Source organism: Rhineura floridana, chromosome 5 (assembly GCF_030035675.1).
Source record: "Rhineura floridana isolate rRhiFlo1 chromosome 5, rRhiFlo1.hap2, whole genome shotgun sequence".
Taxonomy (NCBI): Eukaryota; Metazoa; Chordata; class Lepidosauria; order Squamata; family Rhineuridae; genus Rhineura; species Rhineura floridana.
In genome coordinates this window covers 6,490,686-6,511,862 of record NC_084484.1, presented here as the reverse complement: position 1 = coordinate 6,511,862, position 21,177 = coordinate 6,490,686, and the positions used below count along the sequence as shown (strand labels likewise).

Sequence of the window (21,177 nt, the reverse complement as noted above, 5' to 3'; positions counted from 1 at the left end):
CATAAGTAGAGTTCTGTCTGCATACACCTAATAAGAATGATATATAGCAAAGTTAAAGAGATTAATGAGTGTACATACAAGCAGAAGACTTAACATGCACCTGAATCATTTAGATATTATGGCAAACGTGAAGGACCCAGATAGGATGGACATGTTCCCTCTACTCTCCACATACCCTTTACCTAGTTGGTCAGGTATTTACATAGTCCCTATATACAGCTGCTGTGGATAGTTGTTAAGAGATGACTAACTGTGCTAACAATTAGCAAGTCCTAGAGATGTGAATACCCAGAAAAATTCAGGGGAAAAAACAAAAAATCAATTTCCCCCAAAAATTTTCCAGTTTTTTTTCCTGGGCCATCACACCTCCACCAAATCCTGCTACAAACCACTGGAAATCCCTCTGGAAGACTTCAGCAGTCACACTCAAGGACATTTTCATAAACATAAGGGCTAGAAGCTTGCTTTTAAAAGAAAATAAAAGTGAGGTTCTTGTCGTGTGCTCAGTATCATATTATGTGCTTTCCCACAAAATCACAACACATACAGCTTTGGTTACACTGCACAACAGAGGGTTCTTTGAGTACAAAATTCTATGTTTGCCTGTTTAATTGTCTATTGTAGAACTTGTTGTTTTCCAATCACATGTATGTTCAGGACAAGAAAGCACCACTCTAAATAAGTATGTATAGGATTGCAGCAGCCTAAGCAAAAAGCAACCTAATAATCTGACCAATATTTGGTGTGGTGTTACCTTTGGGATAAAGTTCTTTCAAAGGCACATCTCCAGGAGCCAAAACTCTGACCACTTGATTAGCCACTACAAGAGTCACACAATTTGATTGTTTTGCCACTCCACTTTTGACACGCTTTCCATAATACAGTGGATTAGAAGGCGAAGGTTGCCTTTGACCCAGAATGGAGTCTCTTTTCCAGCAGTAAACCTCATTGGAAGACTGCAAAAAAAATCATGAGATAAGGGGAACAATAGGGAACAAAATGTGCATGACTAGTCCATAAAATGTGTTAAGGATGAATAAGGGGAAAAAAAGAATATTAACTTAAACAGTCACTTCCTTGAACAGGTGCTTAGTCTGGGGGTGTTCCTAGATCCAGCACTAGTTGAATTCTCAAGTGGCTTCTCTGACAAATAGTGCCTTTTCCAGTTTTAGTTGGTTTACCAGCTATGGATGTTCCTGGACACAGGGCCAGCTCCAGGTTTCTGGGGGCCCTTGGGCACAGAGTATCAGTGGGCCCTTGTCCTCTCCTTTTCCTCCTCAAACCACATTCCTCCTCTCTTGTGGCCCCATTCCTTTCAAAGAAACAAATTTCTGTCAATATTGCAACCCCCTCTTGTAAAATAAAAATACAAAATTTTGATTTATTTTAATTTGTTGGGGTAAATTTGCCTATATTGTAGGCCTCTGCTCCTAAGAATTTATTCTGGTTTACCATGTTAATGATAGGCAGATTATATGAATAGTACCAGAGCCTGGGATCTTCCTCAAAATGTACTCAGAAATAATTATCATTTTTCCTGTTCCTGTTGGATTCTCTACTTTAACATTTTCACAGAAAAAAGAGTGTGTGGGGATTGATGTCATTCTTTCCTGTCATTTGCAAAGATCTTTGAAAAAAGCACTTCAAATAAACATTTCAATTCTCCACCAGGATTTTCTACTCATGTAGCAAGCTGCCTTATACCGAGTCAGATCATTGGTCCATCTATCCCAGCACTGACTACACTGATTGGCACCAGCTCTCCAGAGTTTCAGGCAGGAGTCTCTCAGGTTCAGTCCCTGATGGCATCTCTCCTACCTGGAGATGCCACTGGGGACTGAGCCTGAGGGACCTACTGCGTGCAAGGCAGATGCTGCAATGGCCCTTTCCCTGCACTCACAACTTACTCAGCTGTGCTGAGATATCAGGAGGCATTCTAGAATTCATCTGAGAAGCTCTTATTGCCACATGGCACATGGCACAAACCAAGGACAGGACTGCCCTTTTAAGCAAATACTGTTTTTTAACAGTTAAAATTCAATTTCTCAAAAAAAAGGCATTCACAATAATTCAGCTACAATTCACTGTATGTTAAGAAGTGTGTATAGTGTACAAAAATGACACTAAAGGATACCTCTACATCATAGGTACATAGCAGAGAAACCTTCATATACTGTAGACCCATATAAACACAGATGCAACACAATACTCCAGCATGCCTCAGTCCATTGGAAACCCTCATAAAAATGTCTAATAAGAAGAATCACCTTTGATGTCTAGTGCAGAATAAACACACAGCATTGGCGGAGATTTAATGCTATTATTTGTATGAAGGACTGAAAAAAAGGGTCTTTCTAGAGATAAACTATTAGCCTCGGAACATGCCGTGTACCACCAAGCATCATTAATGTACAAGCTTCCAAGTTAAAGAGACACATGATAACTAGGACCTCCTATCAGACCTGGTTTCAAATCTCTGCTCAGCCATGAAGCTCGCTGGGCGGCCTTCAGGGCCGGATTATCCATTAGGCTTAGTAGGCTGAAGCCTAGGGGCCTGGAGCTCTTGGGGGCCCGTGATCTGTGGAAGCAGGACAGGAGCTGCGGATCGCGGGACAAGAGCTTCCGCTTCACTTACCTTTTTCTCCGCTGTTTTTTGTGGTTTGCCATCAATCAAAATGGTGGCAGAGGTTTCCCTAAGGGGCTGAAGCCTCTGCCGCCATCTTGGTTGATGGCACGCATGCATGCTACATGCGCACATTGCTGCCATCAACCAAGATGGCGGCAGAGGCTTCAGCCCCTTAGGGAAACCTCGGCCGCCATCTTGATTGATGGTAAACCTGCGCACATAGTGCACTCAGCCGCAAAAAAAGCGGAAAGGTAGGTGAAGTGGGGGGATGGGATGGGATGGGACGGCAGGCAGCTCAGAATCAGCCTAGGGGCCCTCCTCAGCTTAATCCAGCTCTGGTGGCCTTGTGTCAGTAACTGTCTCTCAGTCTAACCTACCTCACAGGGGTGTTGAGTGGATAAAATGGGGAGGGGAAGAACCATCTTTGAGCTCTGTATAGAAAAAGCAAGATATCAATGAAAATAATAAATAGGAATTTTCCAGCTACAACTGGGGTGTTGTGTAGGTGAGGGGGGCAGACGAAAAGGAATTCATATACAAAAGCCCCAGCACAGACCTGAACAATGGAAGCTTGACTGTAAAAGGAGAGGGAAAGTCTTAACACACACATACACACTGTCAGATCAGTGGTGCAAAGGGAATGAAGGCATGGGGAGGCAATAATTATTATGTAAATAAGGCTGCAATCCAATGCACACTTATCTGGGAGTAAGTCCCATTGAACCCAATGGAGCTTACTTCTGAGTAGACATTATTGGATTGCAGCCTAAGAAAACCAGGAAAGCCTTCTTACCTTCCTTCCAAGTTCCATATCCCACTCTTAGGCTGCGATTCTAACTATATTTACCTGGGAGAAGCTCTTATGAATTCAACAGGACTTACTTCTGAGCAAACATTAGGATAGACATAGTTAGGCTCTTTTTCAGCAACTTCCTCCCCTCACCATTGCCTCACTTCTGTTGCTACAGGCCAGTAAGCTCTGCCCCTCCTCCCTTGCCTGAAACTCATGATAGGCTGGGGCAGCTCCTTAGTAACTGGCCTACCGCTTCTCTTCTCTTCTCTTCGCTAGCAGCGGAGCAGTTGAGCAGGACAGACTCTGTTGCTGTGGAGATGGCCGGGTCTTGCCCATGCCACCACCTGCTAATTCCCTCTGCTGCTGGTCTGCACTTATCCTGGGAGAGCCCCTTGAGGCCCTGTGTGAGATCCTGGGCCCTCAGGCCAGTGCCCAACCTGGCCATGTGCTAGTGTCGGGCCTGCCTGGCCAGAGAGAACCTAGCTAGAGTGACCCATGTGCTAGCAATCTCAAAAGTGGAATACTGTAATGCACTCCATATGGGGCTGGCAGTTCAGAAGCTGGCAGTTCAGAAGCTGCAGCTTATGCAGAATGTGGCAGCTAAGCTGCTATGAATATACAACACCAATATAAATGGTATATCCAGAAAAAACAGCACTGCCTGCCAATGTGCTACTGAGCCAGGCTCATGATATTTGTATTGACTTACAATACAACAATACATGATATTTGTACTGACTCTACACAACTCAGGATCTGGATAGTTGAGGAAACGACTTTTCTCATATAGACCTGTCTGTTGAGATCTCTTGGGGAGGCCCTCTTGATTGTACCACAGCTAACTGAAATTCATTATATGGCACTGTAGGGAGGGCCTTTCTGGTAGTGGTACTCCCTACCCCTTGTGATATGGCTGGTGCTCACTCTTGTGAGTTTTTAGTACAGCTGAAGATTCACTCGCTTGTCCAGGTCTCTGCCGGACATTAATGCATGGGCCTGTTGAAGTTCAATGTTTTATTTTGGATGTTATTTCTTATACCTTGTTTTAGCAAATGTGCTTGTATCATTTTATATGGACCTGAATTTTAATTAAGACCCATTCTGGGACTGCTTGACAATGAACAGCAGGTAAGAAATACTTTAAATAAATGTTTTTAAAATAATATCCTTCTATTGGTGCAAAACGTGCAATAGAAAGTACTACATGCATAAATGTCAGGACTGTTGTTGCTTTCCCTAATGCAAGCATCCAAAATGAGTACATGGATGAATTAAGACAGGAAGGTTCTGTATCTAAATTAGAATCCTAGCATTCACCAGGCAATCCATATGAGCGGCTGAAAGAAGGCTCAGGCATTACTACAGTTTAGAGTTACAATAAATACAACAGTGCCGAGGTAAATTGCTGCCAACTTCTGGCTTATGGACAGAGTGCCCTTCTGGTTTCTCATAGAGTGGCAGCATCCAGGACTTTGGTAGCCCTCAGGCTGAGCGTTCTCAATGTCCCCCTTAACCCAGTGGTGGTGGAGCATGCAAACTGAGAATTTCAAGCTGCCTCTGACCTTCATGCAGAGGGAGAATGTCAGTGCTGCTGGGTCACTAGCCCTTTTGCTAGTCCTGGAACTATGACAAATATGAACTCCTTACATTCTGGAGCCAGTACGGATGATACTGCCTTATAAGAAACAAGAGCAGCACTCAATCCAGTAGACAGAATTTGGTATCAATCTACCTTGGCAGCTGAAGAATACACAGTAGTTCTGATTGTAACTCTGAACTGAGCAGTGGCAGAACTGTCCTGTTCTGGTCCTGCAGAGGAGCCCACAGGGCAAGGCAGAACAGTTATCATGGAGAGCTCCTAGTGAGCAACTTGTTTCAACAAGGGTTAGAAATGCTGAGGCCTTTTGAGTTGCTGCCTCCAGTCCACTTCTCCTATGCTCTGCCCCCAACCCTCTGGCCTGCAGATGGGCTCCTGTGCTCTATGGCCTCTCGCCTGGCTTGTTTCCTGCGCCACTGACCTGGTGAGGTAACATGAGAGGCACTCACTTGCCAAGGAGAAGGTGCCTGCGAGGGTCCTATCTCCAGTTCTATACGTCCTGGTGCTGTGGAATCTGATTCATCAAGATTCTGCCCAATAGCCTCAGGTCCAGTGGTCCTGTGATTGCCAGTATCAGGTTTAGAGCCAGGAACCTGGTCTGATTACTTAGCCAGTAACACTATAGCTTATGAATTGGTCATTGCTGGACTCTAGAGTCATGGCAGGGACAGAGCTTGGTTCTACCTTTTTTTTTTTAAATGGGGCTGAATGTCACAAAGAATGTGTAAAAGCATGACACACTGGAAAATAGTTACAAGCCACAAATGCATTAGGCAACTGCAGCAGGGCAGAAAGATCCTCGTATTACAAAATCATGCACTTTGTGGGATTTGTCAAAACATTTTGCTTTACATATATGTTGCAATGAATTGCAATACACATTTTCTTCTTATTTTATTTTAGGAGTGGGGAAAGCGATGCTGATTTCAGTATATCCATAGCCACCAGTTTCCCATGTCTGTTTCTAGCTACCCTTCCCACAGGGAAAATTTGGGAAATCCTGTGGTTCTTTGTGGTTCTCTGAGGTAATTTTACCAGTTCAGAGGCAGGATACCCAAGAGACCATTCTTAGATTAACAGTGCAGCTATCTCTGTCCTAAATCACCCTAGTAATAGAGGAAGTAACATGGGCTGACCAATTTGATATACCTCCTCCTCATGACACCTAACTTGCAAGGGAGGAGAAACAGTGAAACAGAGAAACCACACCAACCCCCCCATATGATCTCCTCTGTGCAGAATGTACTGCAACAACATAGCATGAAGCCACATGGCAACCACAACCACACTGTTTTAAGTAAGGTAAGAAAACAATAGATGCTGATTTTTAAAAAGTGGGGAAATCTACTTACAAAACTTCTTTCCAGGTTTCCTGCATCTTGTTAGCTCTTTAGAATGCCATTGTAAACTAAGCAGGTTTTTAACTGGAAAATATTACTTTTACTGAAGTGCTACATTTAATTTGTCTGTATGGCATCATCTAATTTCCTAGGCATCTTTTGGTTAAATCTTATTGCACAAGCCAGTAAGTAAGAGGAGGTGGGTTACCTTATGCTCTGCCAATGCTGTACAGTAGACATTGACATTATGATGGCACTGCAGATGTGAAAAAATGCAAAAACTGGAGAGCATCCAAAATGACCCCCAAAACAAAGAATACAATCCAAGATGCTGACAATGTATGTACACTTTATTTTCAAAACAGCCCATATTCTGAAAATAAAAACCACTTTTTTTTAGCACCCTGAGATATATTCTTTGTTTTGGGGCACTGCAGATGTGCTACACATGCCTCCATTATACAGAGAACATCCTGCAGGGTCAGGATTTGAAAGCCTTGTGAAGCTTATCTAGTTTTAACTATCCAAATTAATATTGCATCCTTTACAATAGCATTGCATTTTGTTATTTTATTATTCATTATTTTTATTATTTTATTTTATTATTCCTTCATCTTTGTCAGCTCATTATGTTAGCTCTAACAATTTCTTAGTTAGAGAATTATGTTGGATGCTGACATTTCAAATTTAAATTAAGTAATAACAATGCCTACCATGAGGTGTGGAAATCCAACAATGAGAGTAGCATAATTATGTTCATCAGAGAGTATTCTGTTGGGTGAGCTGATTTTCTGCCCAATTGCTGCACTTAGGTTTTCTGAAGATAACTGGTCACATGAAACTGCCTGTGGCACAAGCAGTTCTAAAGCTAGGCAAAAGTAAAGTAAACAAATGCAAAAGCATATTTATTTAGTCCACAAAAAGAAAAGACATGCTCCAAGTACACCTATTGGAAATCAACAGACTTAAGTTAGTCATAACTAACTTAAGTCCACTGATAATAGATAGGTTGATTAGGATTTGTATGGCACAGCAGCTAAGATTTAATGAGTGATAAGATGCAGTTATCACCTGGGGAATAGCATGTGGTGCAGAAAAGTACAGGAATCACAATACACCTCCAGGGATAATTGTTGTGCTTGATAATATGCTATCATGAACCATATTTAGACAACATTCTAGTAGCAGACATATGGAAAGTATTTTACATTGGCTACCTTATACTTTCATTTACCAAACATTTCCAGATGGAATGCATACAACATCCTAACACTGCAAACCATTTTATGGAAATGTATGGTAAGCCTACATAGGAGAATAGCCAGGATTTTCAAACCCAGAGTTCTTGGAGCCATTTTACTATATAATTCACTAATAGGCAAAAAAACCTATCAAACTTTAAAAAGCAGAAAAATTGGGCAGCTAGAGGAGCAGGAGACCTGACCTCCTCTCTGAGATATTGGACTGCCCTACAAATTGGTCAAAATGCAAACACCATTTGGGTTGGTCTTTCACAGTCCAATCCACTTCCTGTGTAGCTTGGAAGAATTTGGTAACACGTGCCTCTGAGTATATGGTGAGTGGTGGCAACACCTGCAATCAGGACTACATCTCCAAAGATGGATAATTACATTTTTTGCATGTTTGTTAGTGTTCTTACTTTACTTTTCTCCTGTGTTACTACTGTTTCTACAGAAAATCTAACCTAGAAAATTATATTTCTCTCGTTATTCATCCTAGAAATCTGTGCCAAATTTATTTTTATTAATTTCAAAGTCTTCTTATTGGTCAATGTCATATGATGATGAAGACCGCCTTTTGTGTTTCAAACTGGAGGTTATGTTCTATTTCTATTCTGGGTGCATTAACAATTGAATCAAACTGCAGTTTGGTGTAAAATCAGACTGATTACAATATGATGCTACTTAAGCAATGAATCTAGCTGTTGGAAAAAACAACAACCAAGATGTGTGTGTTCTGCCTGCTATGCTTAAACCACACCACTTAAGGAAGGGTGGGAGCGATCAATTAAAAACAGAGCATACCTACAAATTTGCTAGAATATATTTCACCTCCCACTGTTTTATTTTGTGCAAACGGAGACACTCCTCATGTCTACTGGAGACTATTTTGCAGAATGGTCAGTGCCATTATTCCACAATTATTTTTGGGAGTTTTTTCAGTATAAATTATGCAAAGTTTTGTTATGTTATGTTATGGTTTATTTCTATGCTGACTTTCGGTTAAAAAGGCCCTCAAGGCGGCTCACAAAAAATAAACACAAATACAAAGTGTTGCTGTACTTCATATATTCACAGAAACAGAAGCAAAAGAAAATGATTTATTATAGGAAATGTCACTAAAATTGCAAAGTAAATCAAACATATCTAAAATGACCATCTGAGCCATATCAACTGTCTTAATATTGTTGCTTCCTCCCTGCTAAAACAAGATCAGGACGGCTCATGTCTTGTTTCTGTTATTTCGGCTGATTGCAGGTATTGCCACCACTCACCATATGCTCAGAGGCATATGTTACTAACTTCTTCCAAGCTACACAGGAAGTGGATTGGACTGTGAGTGAAAGTCCAAACCAAATTGTGCTTGCATTTTGACAAATTTGTAGGGCAGTACAATATCTCAGGGAGGAGGTCAGGTCTCCTGCTCCCCTGGTGCATTCACTATTGCTGCTTTCCCCCTGCTTTTTAAAGTTTGGTAGAAATATCTGTTGGCTAGGTACGTCCTTAAACCGCAAGGTTTTTTGCCTATTAGTGAATTTCTCTGCTTTTTAATCTGGGAAGTAAGAACTGGGATCCTGTGCAAGTTTGCTAAGAATACATTGATCATTTCCATGCTTATTGAGTTCAATGGGATTTACCCCTCTGCAATCATGCTTAGGATAGGGGACTGACCACAGGGGAGGGGGTGGGAGGGGAGGAGGAAGAACAGAGAGGAGGAGGGGATGGGAGCAGGCAGAAGGGGGAGGGAAGGAGGAGGGCGTTTGATCATTTGCATGCTTATTGAATTCAGTGGGATTTACTCCTGTGCAACCATGCTTAGGATAGGTGAAACTGACCACGGGTAGAAAAGAGGGAGGGAGGGAGCTGGGGAGGAGGGAGGGAGCTGGGGAGGAAGGAAGAGGGGAGAGGAGAGAGGGGAAGGGAAAGGTCTGATCATTTGCATGCGTATTGAGTTTAGTGGGATTTACTCCCTTGCAATCATCCTTAGGATAGGTAAAACTGACCATGGGGGAAGAGAAGGGGGAGGGGAGGGGAGAGGAGAGGGAAGGAGGAAGGGAGGGGATGAGAGGGGAGGGGATTGGAAGGGGATGGGGAGAGGGAAGGAGGGGCAAAGGAAGGGGGGAAATGGAGGAGGAGGGGGACAGGTTTGATTATTTGCATGCTTTTTGCATTCAGTGGGATTTACTCCTGTACAATCATGCTAAGGATAGGTGAAGTTAACCTGGGGGAAGAACAGGAAGGGGGGAGGGCCAGGGAAGGGGGAGAGAAGGGGTAAGGATAGGGGGAGGGAGGAAGGAGGAGGGGAGGAGCTTGGGTGGGTTGGCACTGGGCAGAGGGGAAGTCCCTTTCCTTTCCAAAATGAAAACATTGTGAGCAGTATCAGTGTTTTTCAGTGTTTCCCACTTTTTATTACAACAGCAGACACATGTAGTCTTCCATCAAAATTTAAACCAAAGCTGTCCCTGGCCATATTCACACCAGACATTTACTGCACTTGAAACAGTCATGGCATCCCCCAAAGAATCATGGGAAGTGTAGCTTGTGAAGGATGCTGAGAGTTGCTAGGAGAGGCCCTATTCCCCTCACAGAGCTACAATCCCCAGAAGAGAGACTGACTGTTAAACCACTCTGGCCACTGGAGCTCTGTCAGGGGAATAGGAGTCTCCTAAAACTCTCAGCACCCTTTAGAAACTACACTTCCTAGGATTCTTTGGGGGAAGCCATGACTGTTTAAAGTGGAATAAATGTCTGCCGTGGCTGTGGCCTCCTGATAAGCCAAACCAAACAGCAGTGAGTCTAGCTTTTAGAACACTGACAGTTCTTACTGAGCATTCCTGCGCTTATCATTGACTCCAATGTTAATTTTTTAAAATTAATTAGAATTCAGCCAGGCATTTTTTTTAACTTAAACTGCAGAAGATGAAGGTCAGAGTATGGGGCAAGGTCAATAATAGGATTACAGGTACTCTGTGAACATGGCTGATTTTCAATTAATTTCCAGAAATTATGAGAATTCTGACAGAAAAAAGGCCAACAGGGGTCTGGATTTTCTTCTCTTGTTTTCCACTTTCAACTCTTGATTCTGTGTATCATCATGAAAATGAAGATAATTGTTAAGCAAGCATTTCTGAGTTCAAGACTATAAGTTTTGTAAGGTTTTGTTTTGAAATGAGCTTATGGGAAGCATCAAAATGGCAAGTGGTATCTCCAATTTCACATTGTGGAATGCGAAAATTCCATGCTGGCTATAGTATACAGCTACTCTTGTGGCTGTATAATTACGAAGTTATATTAAAAAGGTCTATTACCTAATAAATGTTGGGATCTTTCTATATAAGAAAGACCTGGAAGAGTAGAAAGCAGGTTTTAGAATCTAGATCCTCAAGGTCTGACACATTAAAATGCTTGTAAATAACATATTCTTGATATTGTACACCACTGATGTTAGTTTTAAAAATGTGTTCTGGTTAAAATATGGTGGGGTGCTGGCATGAATGGAGGAGCCACAAAATGCCCTGTATATATGGTGGTTCTCCACATGGAGGGAATTTTAGGCTGTATGGAGAAGCACATAACCTCTACATAGAGCTTGAAATGGAGCAGACCACAGATTTACACCTCAGTGAGAAGTAGATAATCACAAAGAGACCAAGATCTTATTAGCTGTGTGTCTTTAGTAGTAGTTAGATTAATAATGACTAAGGATTGCCTTTTTAAAGGTTTTAGTTCACATGATCATGCAAACAGAAGCTACATAAAGCATAACTGACCATGAGGAAACCTGGACTGATAAAGTGACAAATCAGTTTTAAATTCAGTACCTGTTGTTAGCCCAGATTCTGACTCCACTGGCTCTTCATTCAATGCATGTAACTGGCAAACTCCATTTCCTTCAGATTCCATATGCAGAGGCTTAGTTAAAAGATATTTCCTGCAAATTATGTGGAATCAACCACTGGTTATTTAAAGTGGCCATATGTCCATTGCACTGATCACAACAATAGTTTGGCTCTCATCCTGAGCCCCTAAATCTCTCTCTCCAGTTCTCTCTCACATGCACAGTCTGAAGTGACTTCATTAGAAATATTTGCCAACTCAGCTCTTAACCACGATAGCTTGGTATTTTCCTTTTAAAATTAGATGTGAAAATCCCAAGCTTTTACAAGAGCTTATGGTGTCCACAAAAGAGAATTTTTCTCTCCTTCCCCCTCAAATCAGTCTTAGTGCTTATTCTCACATTAACAAAGTGACGTGGCTTCCATTTCACCATGACCCAACCCAGTATAATATCAGCCACATCTCAGTACAGGGAATTAAGTGAGACAGGCTGAAGACATGGTTTCTTCCCACATACCACCATTGTTTATTGCAACCTGGGATGGAGCCACAAGAAAGTAGCAACTCTGACTCCCTGGGTACAGTAAGAATGTTCCTAAGTCTCAAATTTAGGACAGAAGATTGCAGAGGTCATCTTTCTGTTATGATTGCAGATAGTCTTGGTCCTTGTAGACACCATTACAAATATTATTACACTTTTTTCACCACTCCATGGTTTACCGATTACTTAACATTCATAACTCTTAACAACCTTGTTGGTATTTCCTCTTGAAAAGAAAGGCAGTATATACATTTTAACTTTGTTAACTGCTTTAAAACCTCATTGATTTCAATAGGCTAGGGTAAAAACATTTTAACTCTCACTGAAATCAGTAGCCTCTTTTGCACATAAGGCTAATCCAAACCATGACTTAGCAAGAATGAGCAAGCATGCAGGTACCCAGTACAAAAACTGCAGTGGATTTGCTTCTTCCTTGACCCTGTTGCTGTCTCGCACCCAACAGATAAGCCATTGGTTTACTGTTATGTGTGAACCCAGTCTCATGATTTGTCTCCCGCAAACAAACCATGTGTGGAAACCAAGAACAAACTTTAGTTATAGCTTGTGGTGTCTTACAAGTGAGGCAACTCACAGACCCAGGTTCATGCAAAACACAAAGCCAAATCATGTGTGGCAGCAGCAGGACCAGGGGAGAAGTGAAGCAGAAGCTCTGGATACCTGCACACTTGCTCATTCTTGCTAAGTCACAGTTTGGCTTATATTTGACTGGATCATGCCAAAAGATTTGCTAAATCAGCAGGCAAAAAAAACTCGGGTTTTCAGAAGTTATGGCCCAACATTTTCAGGTGAATATTTAGGTATGGGAGAAGCCAGATATGTATCTACAGTATATTTGTAAGTAGGAACATGCAAGTATATCTGTTAGTATGTTTATCCTACTGGTTTGTTTTGCTCTCCACCAGAAGCCAGTGGTCTTCAGCCACTAAAAAGACAGAGTTGAGCTTGATAGGGAGGGTGATGGTGTGAGCATGGCCTTCCAGGACATCTAGAACAGTAAGACGACTCCTGCAAAATAAAATAGTAAGAAATAAAAAAATTAGCCTGAGGACAATTGCAGGTCTGTTTTCTGCTATGAGGGGAGGGAATGGGACAGAGTAGCTAATTCTCACCCTTCCTCTTTATAGAACACCAGCCAGTTTTTGTGTGAAAATTCTTTGCACATTTTGTGACTCTTCTAAGAAAAAAAACAAATTACAAAATTATCAATTTAAAACTTACAATATTACCAAGCTCACAATAACTTCAGTTTTAAAAAGAGAGAAACCAGAAAATGAACATTTAGCCAATATATTAAAAATGTGCTTCATATTAGATTCCTAATCCAAACAGACTTTGTTTGGGAACAATATAGTACTATATTCCAAAAACATCACCTGAAGTCCTACCCACTCAATTGCTTTTCTCTTAAAGCTAAATGTTTTGTGTTACCTACAGATCCCTACCCATTTGCACAATGTTGCATTGTAAGAAAAAAATCCTTCCCCACTTTTGCTCTGTATTCAGCTGAATCATCACAGGATGTAACAATGTTTTCCAGCAGGGTGCACTCTACTTACATATAAATGCTTATTACAAAAGATTGCCTATACACTATTTGACACAAACTAGATCACAATGGAATAAAAGTGATTTCTCATGGGAAGGTGTCAGACCATTGGTCAATCTAAAGACTGAGCCAGAGATATTTCCCAGTTCTTTTACGTGGACATTCTAAGTACTGAACCAATGGCCCTCTCACATGCACAGCTATGTAGCTCCTCCAAAGGCAATTTCTGCATATGTGTAAGTTTGACTTTAGTGTGTATGCTCAACAGCTCACTTACTCCAGCAGTAGCAGCTGCAACTTTGTCTTCTTAGTTCAGGGATAGCCAATGTTATATCTTCTAGGTATCATTGGATTCCCATTTCCATCAGCCCCAGGCAGCATGGCCAATGGTCAAGAATGATGGAAGCTGTAGTTCAGCAACATCTGGATGGCACCATGTTGGCTACCCCTGGCTTAGTGAATGTCCTGTGACTGTTGCTGAGGTTGTGACTGACCAGCCAAGTGTGAGATGGCTGTGCAACAATAAATGGTTGAGAAGTTTAACTCTGAAGGAGGTAAATGTCAACTAGGTAAAATGCAAGATGGCTATTTAACAGGTAGGACAGAAACACTCCATATCAAAGGATGCTTGAGTTTCTGGTAGACTTAGGCTGTTCTAGTGACCCACTGGAACCCACCAAAAGGCAAAGGGTAGTATATAAGGGATCCTTCCAAGAGTCAAGTAATTATGATAAGTACTAAATGCTAGGAGGGGGGAGATGGGGAAGAGAGAAGGTATTGGATGCAGATATAGCATTCAGATGTTGGATCAATGATTGAACACATTGCCTTAGGAACCAAAATACCAAAAATGTGTTGTGAACATTAGCTATGAGGGTATATGACTGTTTTAAAATGTTTTAAATATCTTTTTAGTTTATTTTAATTGTATTGTTTTGCTACTTCATTATTTGCTACCCTGGGGTCCTTTGGAAGGAACAGTAGGATAGAAATTGAATGAAGGAATGAATGAGTGAATGAAGCAATAAATAAATTGTGTTTTAAATTGTTTTTTAAAAGATGTATTTTAAATTGTATTTGTTTTTAGTTATTGTAAACTGCCCAGAGAGCTTCGGCTATGGGGCGGTATACAAGTTTAATAAATAAATAAACAAATAAATAATACACACAAATTCCTAAAGAGTAGCTATGTTAGTCCCTGCAGCAAGAACAATAGTTGTGTAGTACCATAAAACACACATATACTGCATTATTGCAAGAAGTCTTAAAGTAAAGAGCCTGTTTTAAATGAGTTGCCACTCATAAAGGCTAAACAATATGAATGTGATAACTAGATCTGGAGGAGGCTGAAGCATCTGATTTTCCCTAAAAGATGGTTGGGATACTGCTATTCCTTACCCCCTCCTCCTTGGTGCCCCACCAGGATATCCTTTTAGGACCCTCTGTCGCATCTGGCATCAGTAAAAGTTGACGTATGGAGCCAGTGTTTGTGTCCAGTAATAAAACAACATTACTCTGCAAAAAGAAAGCATGTTCAAAGCTGCACGACATCATTAATTACCTTTACTTTAAAAAGTGAAACTGAATATATTTTTAGAAATTTGAGTACATTTCACTTTGTTGGAAAACACTACCAAGGCTTGTTCCAAAAGGGGCCCCCTCAACAGAAGTTTGTCCTTGTTCAAATTTTTATTTATTTATTTAATTTATTAAATATATATCCTGTCCTTCCTCCCAGATGGAGCCTTGGGTGGCAAACAAAAACACTAAAAGCACTCTAAAACATCTTTAAAAGTTCACTGTTAGATCCAATTCTTGATTTAGAAGAGAAATACATAGTTGGCTTTTTGTATCAAATTGGTCCTAACCTACTATTAGAAGGCAGACAAAGACACCCACAAAACTCCATGTGGTGTTGATGGGAAATCACCAAAGAAACAATCAGAGTTTAACTCCCAGATCTGCTACAGATCACTTCTTCAACTACTACTACATTAAAATGATGGCCAAGATTCTGTTCCTGATGAAGAGCTTCCTGCTTGAAATAGACAGTTGCTTTTGGGGCAATAAATCATTCATAGTAAGAGTGACCTTTATTACTTCATCAGTAAAGGAAAAACAACATAACAAATAAAACTGGAACAACTAGCTATTTAAGATGCTGAAAGGAATGTTAACTTTACCCGAAAAGACAGGCAAGCATCACTTTTGCAGAAATGTAAATTTGAGAGATTTGGCATCCTAAATATTCACAGACTGAATTAGGCCTAATTCTTACTGAGGTGGTAAATCTGTATCTGGGCAATGCCACTTCAGATGGCAGGAAAACCAGGTAGTAGGAAGAAAGGTTCTAGCCAAGTCTCCATGTGTTGCATTTAAGAATCCCTTAAATGCAACATAAAGCATCCAAATCTCCACCCATACGTTCCTCCTGGTAGTTATTTTCAAAAAATCAACATCTCTTTTTGAAAAAGAATTATTCTTGCTTAAACCAGGTAAAATATGACCAAGCACTATCATTATACGTTGGAGACAACCCTATTTAATTCTAACAAAGTGTTTGCAAATGCTCACATGCCACAGTACCTATTGATACAAAATAGGGTTGCCAGGTCAGAAGCATCTCAAACTCTGACATTTCAGGGGCAGGCCCTAATGATGTCATGGAGCAGGCCTGAGTGATGTCATTAAGCATGATACATTAAGCATCAATCACAGTTGCCTGGAGCATATAATTGAAACAAAAACATTTCTCTGATTAGAAATTAAGATAGAAATCTTAGAGAAAAGATGGAGTCAGGCTAGGGAACATTTAATCTAGCCTACTTTGTTCTGGCAAAGAAGGGTTTAAGTTAGGGTGACAGGTCTCCAGTTTTTGCCCAGAGACTTCAGTTTTTTTGGGTCCTCTCCAGGTGAGTCATGTTAATCTCCGGACTCTTAGCTTTCTATCTGTCTTTCTTTTTTAAATTAAGTTTCTAGGTGGTCTGGTTAAAAAGATATAAACAAAAATGTCAGCCCCCCCCCTCAACTTCTGTTAGTACCCACTGCTCTAATCCCTACCCTTTCAGGTTTTTAGCCAAAAAGTGAAGTCAGGGTTGTGATTGACAAGATTTGTTGACCCCCAAGCAATAGATAAACCCACAATTTCCATTTCCTGCTTGTCTCACATCAGGAATTTAGTAAACATATAGCTTTCAGCAGCATAAAATGTACTTTCTTTGTACAGGATTGGGACTTGCTTCTGAGTAAACATGCATAGGATTGCACTACAACATAAGATCACAGCAGGGTCTTGGTAGGCATAAAAGTGTACATGCAGAGTTTTTTAAATTATTTGCAAAAATGGCATATACATTTTCTCTTTCAAATAATTTTTGAACAGAAGTTTTAAAAAGTGTACATGCTTCAGTGTTATACTTTTTAAATTAACGAGTCAAACAAGTTTAAATTTTACTGGACTGTTGAGGAGGGCAGATTATTCATCTGATTCATAACCTATTTTGAAAACCTTCCCAATATGAAGCTTTTTTGAGAGTAAAGCTACAATGCTAATTCCAGGTGAGAGCTAACCCCACTGAATTCAGTAGGACTTATTTTTGAGTAGACATGGTTAGGATTGTGCTGAAAATCAGTGGGATTTTTGAGTAAACATAGAAAAGGATTGTTTCTCCCCCTCCGATCTGTAATGTGAGTAGGAACTCAAGTGAATTAGAAGCAGTTGTATGGGGAATCAGTTGGGGGTGGGACCAGTAAGAAAACGAAAGTAGAGCTTTTTGGTTATGCTGCAACAGACTGTTCAGTAAAATTTGTTTCTTCTAAACAGTGTTTGGAGTTCATTTCAACACTTGCAAATATTACATGGTGTCAGAAAACTACCTAAAAACATAAGGCAGTGAAAAATGGACCAGCTGAAGCCTCCGGGAACGTTGGTGTCTGAAGGAAATGCAGCAGAGAACTGGAGAAGATGGAAGCAAGGGTTTGAATTGTACTGCATTGCAAGTGGAGCAGATAAGAAAGATGAGAGACTCCAGTCAGCATTATTTCTGCATGTGGCAGGTGAAGAAGCAAGAGAGGTATTTAATACTTTCCAGTTTGATGATGATGCAGATAAAAATAAAATTCAAGTTTTGATGAATAAATGTTAAGCATATTGTGTGCCCAGAAGAAATGTTACTTATGAAAGGCACAGGTTCTTCACTAGAATACAGAGTGAAGGAGAAAGTATAGACCAATATGTGACTGATTTGAAGCTTTTGGCTCAGACCTGTGAATTTGGGGAGCTGTGTGATTCTCTTATTAAGGATTGCATAGTGTGTGGCATTCAGAAAGACAGATTGAGAGCCAAGTTACGGAGAGAGAGTGATTTAATCCTTGAGTGTGCAGTGAATATGTGCAGGGCAGAAGAAGTGGCTGCAAAACAGATGAAAGACTTTGGGGCAACAGAAAAACAAATGGATGCCTTACAGGGCAAAAGTACCTTTGAAAAGCCAAAAGTAAGCCAGCCTCAGAGCAAATGGAGCTTTGGCACTACTACCAGCCCCCAAGAAAAGGAAATGCCACAGCAGCAAAGGCCTGCTAGAAGTGTGGTATCAGTCATCATGACATAAATGTTTGTCCTGCATATGGAAAAGAATGCAGAAGATGTGGCAAACTTAATCATTTTGCTAAAATGTGTAAAACTAGAGATAGAAAACTTCAACACAGATAAATGTTCTCAGTAGCAGATACAACTAAAAATGCTCATGATTTCTTCGTTGGCACATTGAATTCTACAGCTCTGGAAGATGAATGGTGTGTGGATCTTCTCATAAATGATCACAAGTATGTGACCTTTAAGTTTGACACAGGAGCACAGGCTAATGCAATGTCTTTAAAAACATACAAAGCCTTGCAAGCTGAACCACTTCAGCATTCAAATGCCAGATTAATAACCTACTCTGGAGAAAGACTACATGTGTCTGGTAAATGTAACCTGGATTGCAAGTATAAAGATCAAAGAGCTGAGTTGGAATTTCACATAGTAGACTTTGATGCACAAGCTGTATTTGGTCTCCGGGCTGTGACTAATTTAAATTTGGTGCAAAGAGTTAATTTAATGAAAAGAGCTCCAGTAGATCAATGGGATGTTGCCATTGAATACAAAGATGTGTTTGAAGGCTTAGGTTGTTTACCAGAGAAATACGCCATCAAAATCAACCCACAGGTTCCACCTGTAATTCATGCACCTCGGAAGGTTCCAGTGGCACTAAGGGATAAAGTCCAAAAGGAACTGACTCGTATGGAGCAATTAAAAGTCATAGTTAAGGTAAGAGAACCTACAGAGTGGGTGAATTCCATTGTGGTTGTAGACAATCCTGGCCGGAACCAGATAAGAATATGTTTAGATCCAAGAGATATGAACAAAGCAATTTTAAGAGAACATTTTCAATTGCCTACTGTAGAAGAAATTACCAGTAAGCTAGCAGAAGCAGAATTGTTTACTGTTCTTGATGCCAGTAGTGGATTCTGGCAAATTCAGCTAGATGACAACAGTTCCAGGCTATGTACATTTAATACATCTTTTGGCAGGTACCGATTTACAAGAATGCCATTTGGTATCTCTTCAGCTCCTGAAGTCTATCAGAGGATGATCCAACAGACATTTGGGGGTATTGATAGGGTCACATGCTACATAGATGATATCCTGGTGTGGGGGAAGACCAAACAGGAACATAATGGGAGACTGAAGAGAGTTCTGGACAGCTGCTGAGAGAGGAATCTGAAACTGAACAAAGTGAAATGCAAATTTGCCATGACTGAAATAAAATACTAGGACACATCTTAACCAAAGAAGGACTAAAACTTGATTCATCTAAAATAGAGGCCATCACTGATATGCCCAGTCCAAGTAACAAAGCTGATCTTCAAAGATAAAGCAAAGTTTATCCCAAATTTATCAACAGTAACAACCCCTTTAAGACAGCTGTTGGCCCAAGATGTTAAATTTTGCTGGATGTCAGTTCATGAAACAGCATTCACACAGTTGAAAGAACTATTAACAAAAGCTACCATTTTGAAATATTATAATGTGAAAGAATCTGTAACTCTGTCAGTGGACGCTAGTTCTACAGGCTTAGGTGCTGTACTGTTGCAAAGAGGTGCACCTGTTGAATATGCTTGTAAAGCAATGACTGCGGCCCAACAGAACTATGCCCAAATAGAAAAGGAAATGTTGGCAATAGTGTTTGGATGCACAAGATTCCATCAATTTCTCTATGGCAAAAAAGTGACTGTGGAAACAGACCACAAACCATTGGAGGCAATTTTCAGAAAACCTTTGCATACTGCACCTCCAAGAATCCAAAGATGGTAGTTAACACTGCAGAAATATCAATTACAAGTGCACTATAGACCAGGCAAAGAATTAATAATTGCTGATACCCTGTCCAGGGCATATCTTGAACAGGGTGAAGGAATAAGTTCTGAAGAAGCCGAGGTTGCTGTTAACCTCATGTTATCTTATTTACTAATCTCCGAATCAAAACTGAAAGAATTTCAGGTGGCTACTGAAAATGATAGCATTTTGCAAATCCTGAAAAATGCCATTTTGCAGGGGTGGCCAGATAGAAAAGTAGAAGTTCCAGAGTGTATACGTGTTTATTGGAATTACAGAGAGGAATTAAGTGTTCATGATGGACTCATTTTTAAAAGTGACAGAATTGTAGTACCACAAGTTTTGAGGAAAGAGATACTAATATTATACATGAGAGTCATCTGGGTGTTGAATTATGTAAAAAGCGGGCACGAGAAGCTGTATATTAGCCAGGTATGTGTGCCCAAATTGAAGAACTGGTACTGTCAACACCTTCAGAAATAAAAACCAAAAAGAACCAATGTTACCATGAAATTCCAAGAAGGCCTTGGCAGAAGCTAGGAATGGACTTGTTTGAATTTGAAAGAAAGGACTATCTACTTTTGGTTGATTATTATTCAAAATATGTGGAAATATGTTTGCTTGAAGACACTACAAGTAGATCAGTAATTTTACACTGCAAATCTGTATTTACAAGACATGGTATACCTGAAGAGGTTGTCAGTGATAATGGCCCTCAGTTTTGCTCTAGAGACTTTAAAATGTTTGCCAAAGATTGGGACTTTGTTCACACAACATCCAGCCCACTATTTCCTCAATCAAATGGAATGGCAGAAAGAGCGATCCAAACAGTAAAGAGGATTCTTAAGAAATCTAGTCTGAATAACACAGATCCTTATCATAGTTTATTGGATTACAGAAATACGCCTACAGTAGATACAGCCTCACCTGCACAACTTTTAATGGGGAGACGTTTAAGAACCAGGTTGCCTACCTCAGCACCATTGTTACTACCTCAGCAGGTAAAAGGTGACATACAGACACATCTGAAGAGAAGACAAGAAAAACAAGCTTTACTTTGACAAAGGTTCAAAGCCTTTACCACCTTTGCAGGTTGGTGATTCTGTTAATGTTCGGCAAGATGGAGTGTGGAAACCAGCGAGAGTGACTGGACAAAACATGACTCCAAGATCATATTTGGTTCAGACTGATGATTTAGCTGTCTACCGAAGGAACAGAAGAGATCTTCAAAGCACTCCAAGTTGTGAACCAAAAATGGATGA

At 40.4% G+C, this 21,177-nt stretch overlaps 1 protein-coding gene across 4 annotated transcripts in view; it reads right to left on the bottom strand.

Annotated features, from left to right (window-relative positions):
• VWA8 (von Willebrand factor A domain containing 8) overlaps window positions 1-21,177 on the bottom strand; it is a 271,730-nt gene that overhangs the window by 78,413 nt on the left and 172,140 nt on the right. For 3 of the 4 annotated variants that reach the window (XM_061629912.1, XM_061629914.1, XM_061629915.1), the window contains exons 30-36: window positions 14,941-15,057; window positions 13,106-13,170; window positions 12,876-13,001; window positions 11,419-11,528; window positions 7,070-7,224; window positions 3,004-3,057; window positions 755-956 (exon numbers count right to left, since the gene is read on the bottom strand). In XM_061629912.1, the coding sequence (XP_061485896.1) occupies window positions 755-956; window positions 3,004-3,057; window positions 7,070-7,224; window positions 11,419-11,528; window positions 12,876-13,001; window positions 13,106-13,170; window positions 14,941-15,057 (829 nt within the window). The remainder of the gene's footprint in view (window positions 1-754; window positions 957-3,003; window positions 3,058-7,069; window positions 7,225-11,418; window positions 11,529-12,875; window positions 13,002-13,105; window positions 13,171-14,940; window positions 15,058-21,177) is intronic. The other variant, XM_061629913.1, reaches the window with a different exon arrangement.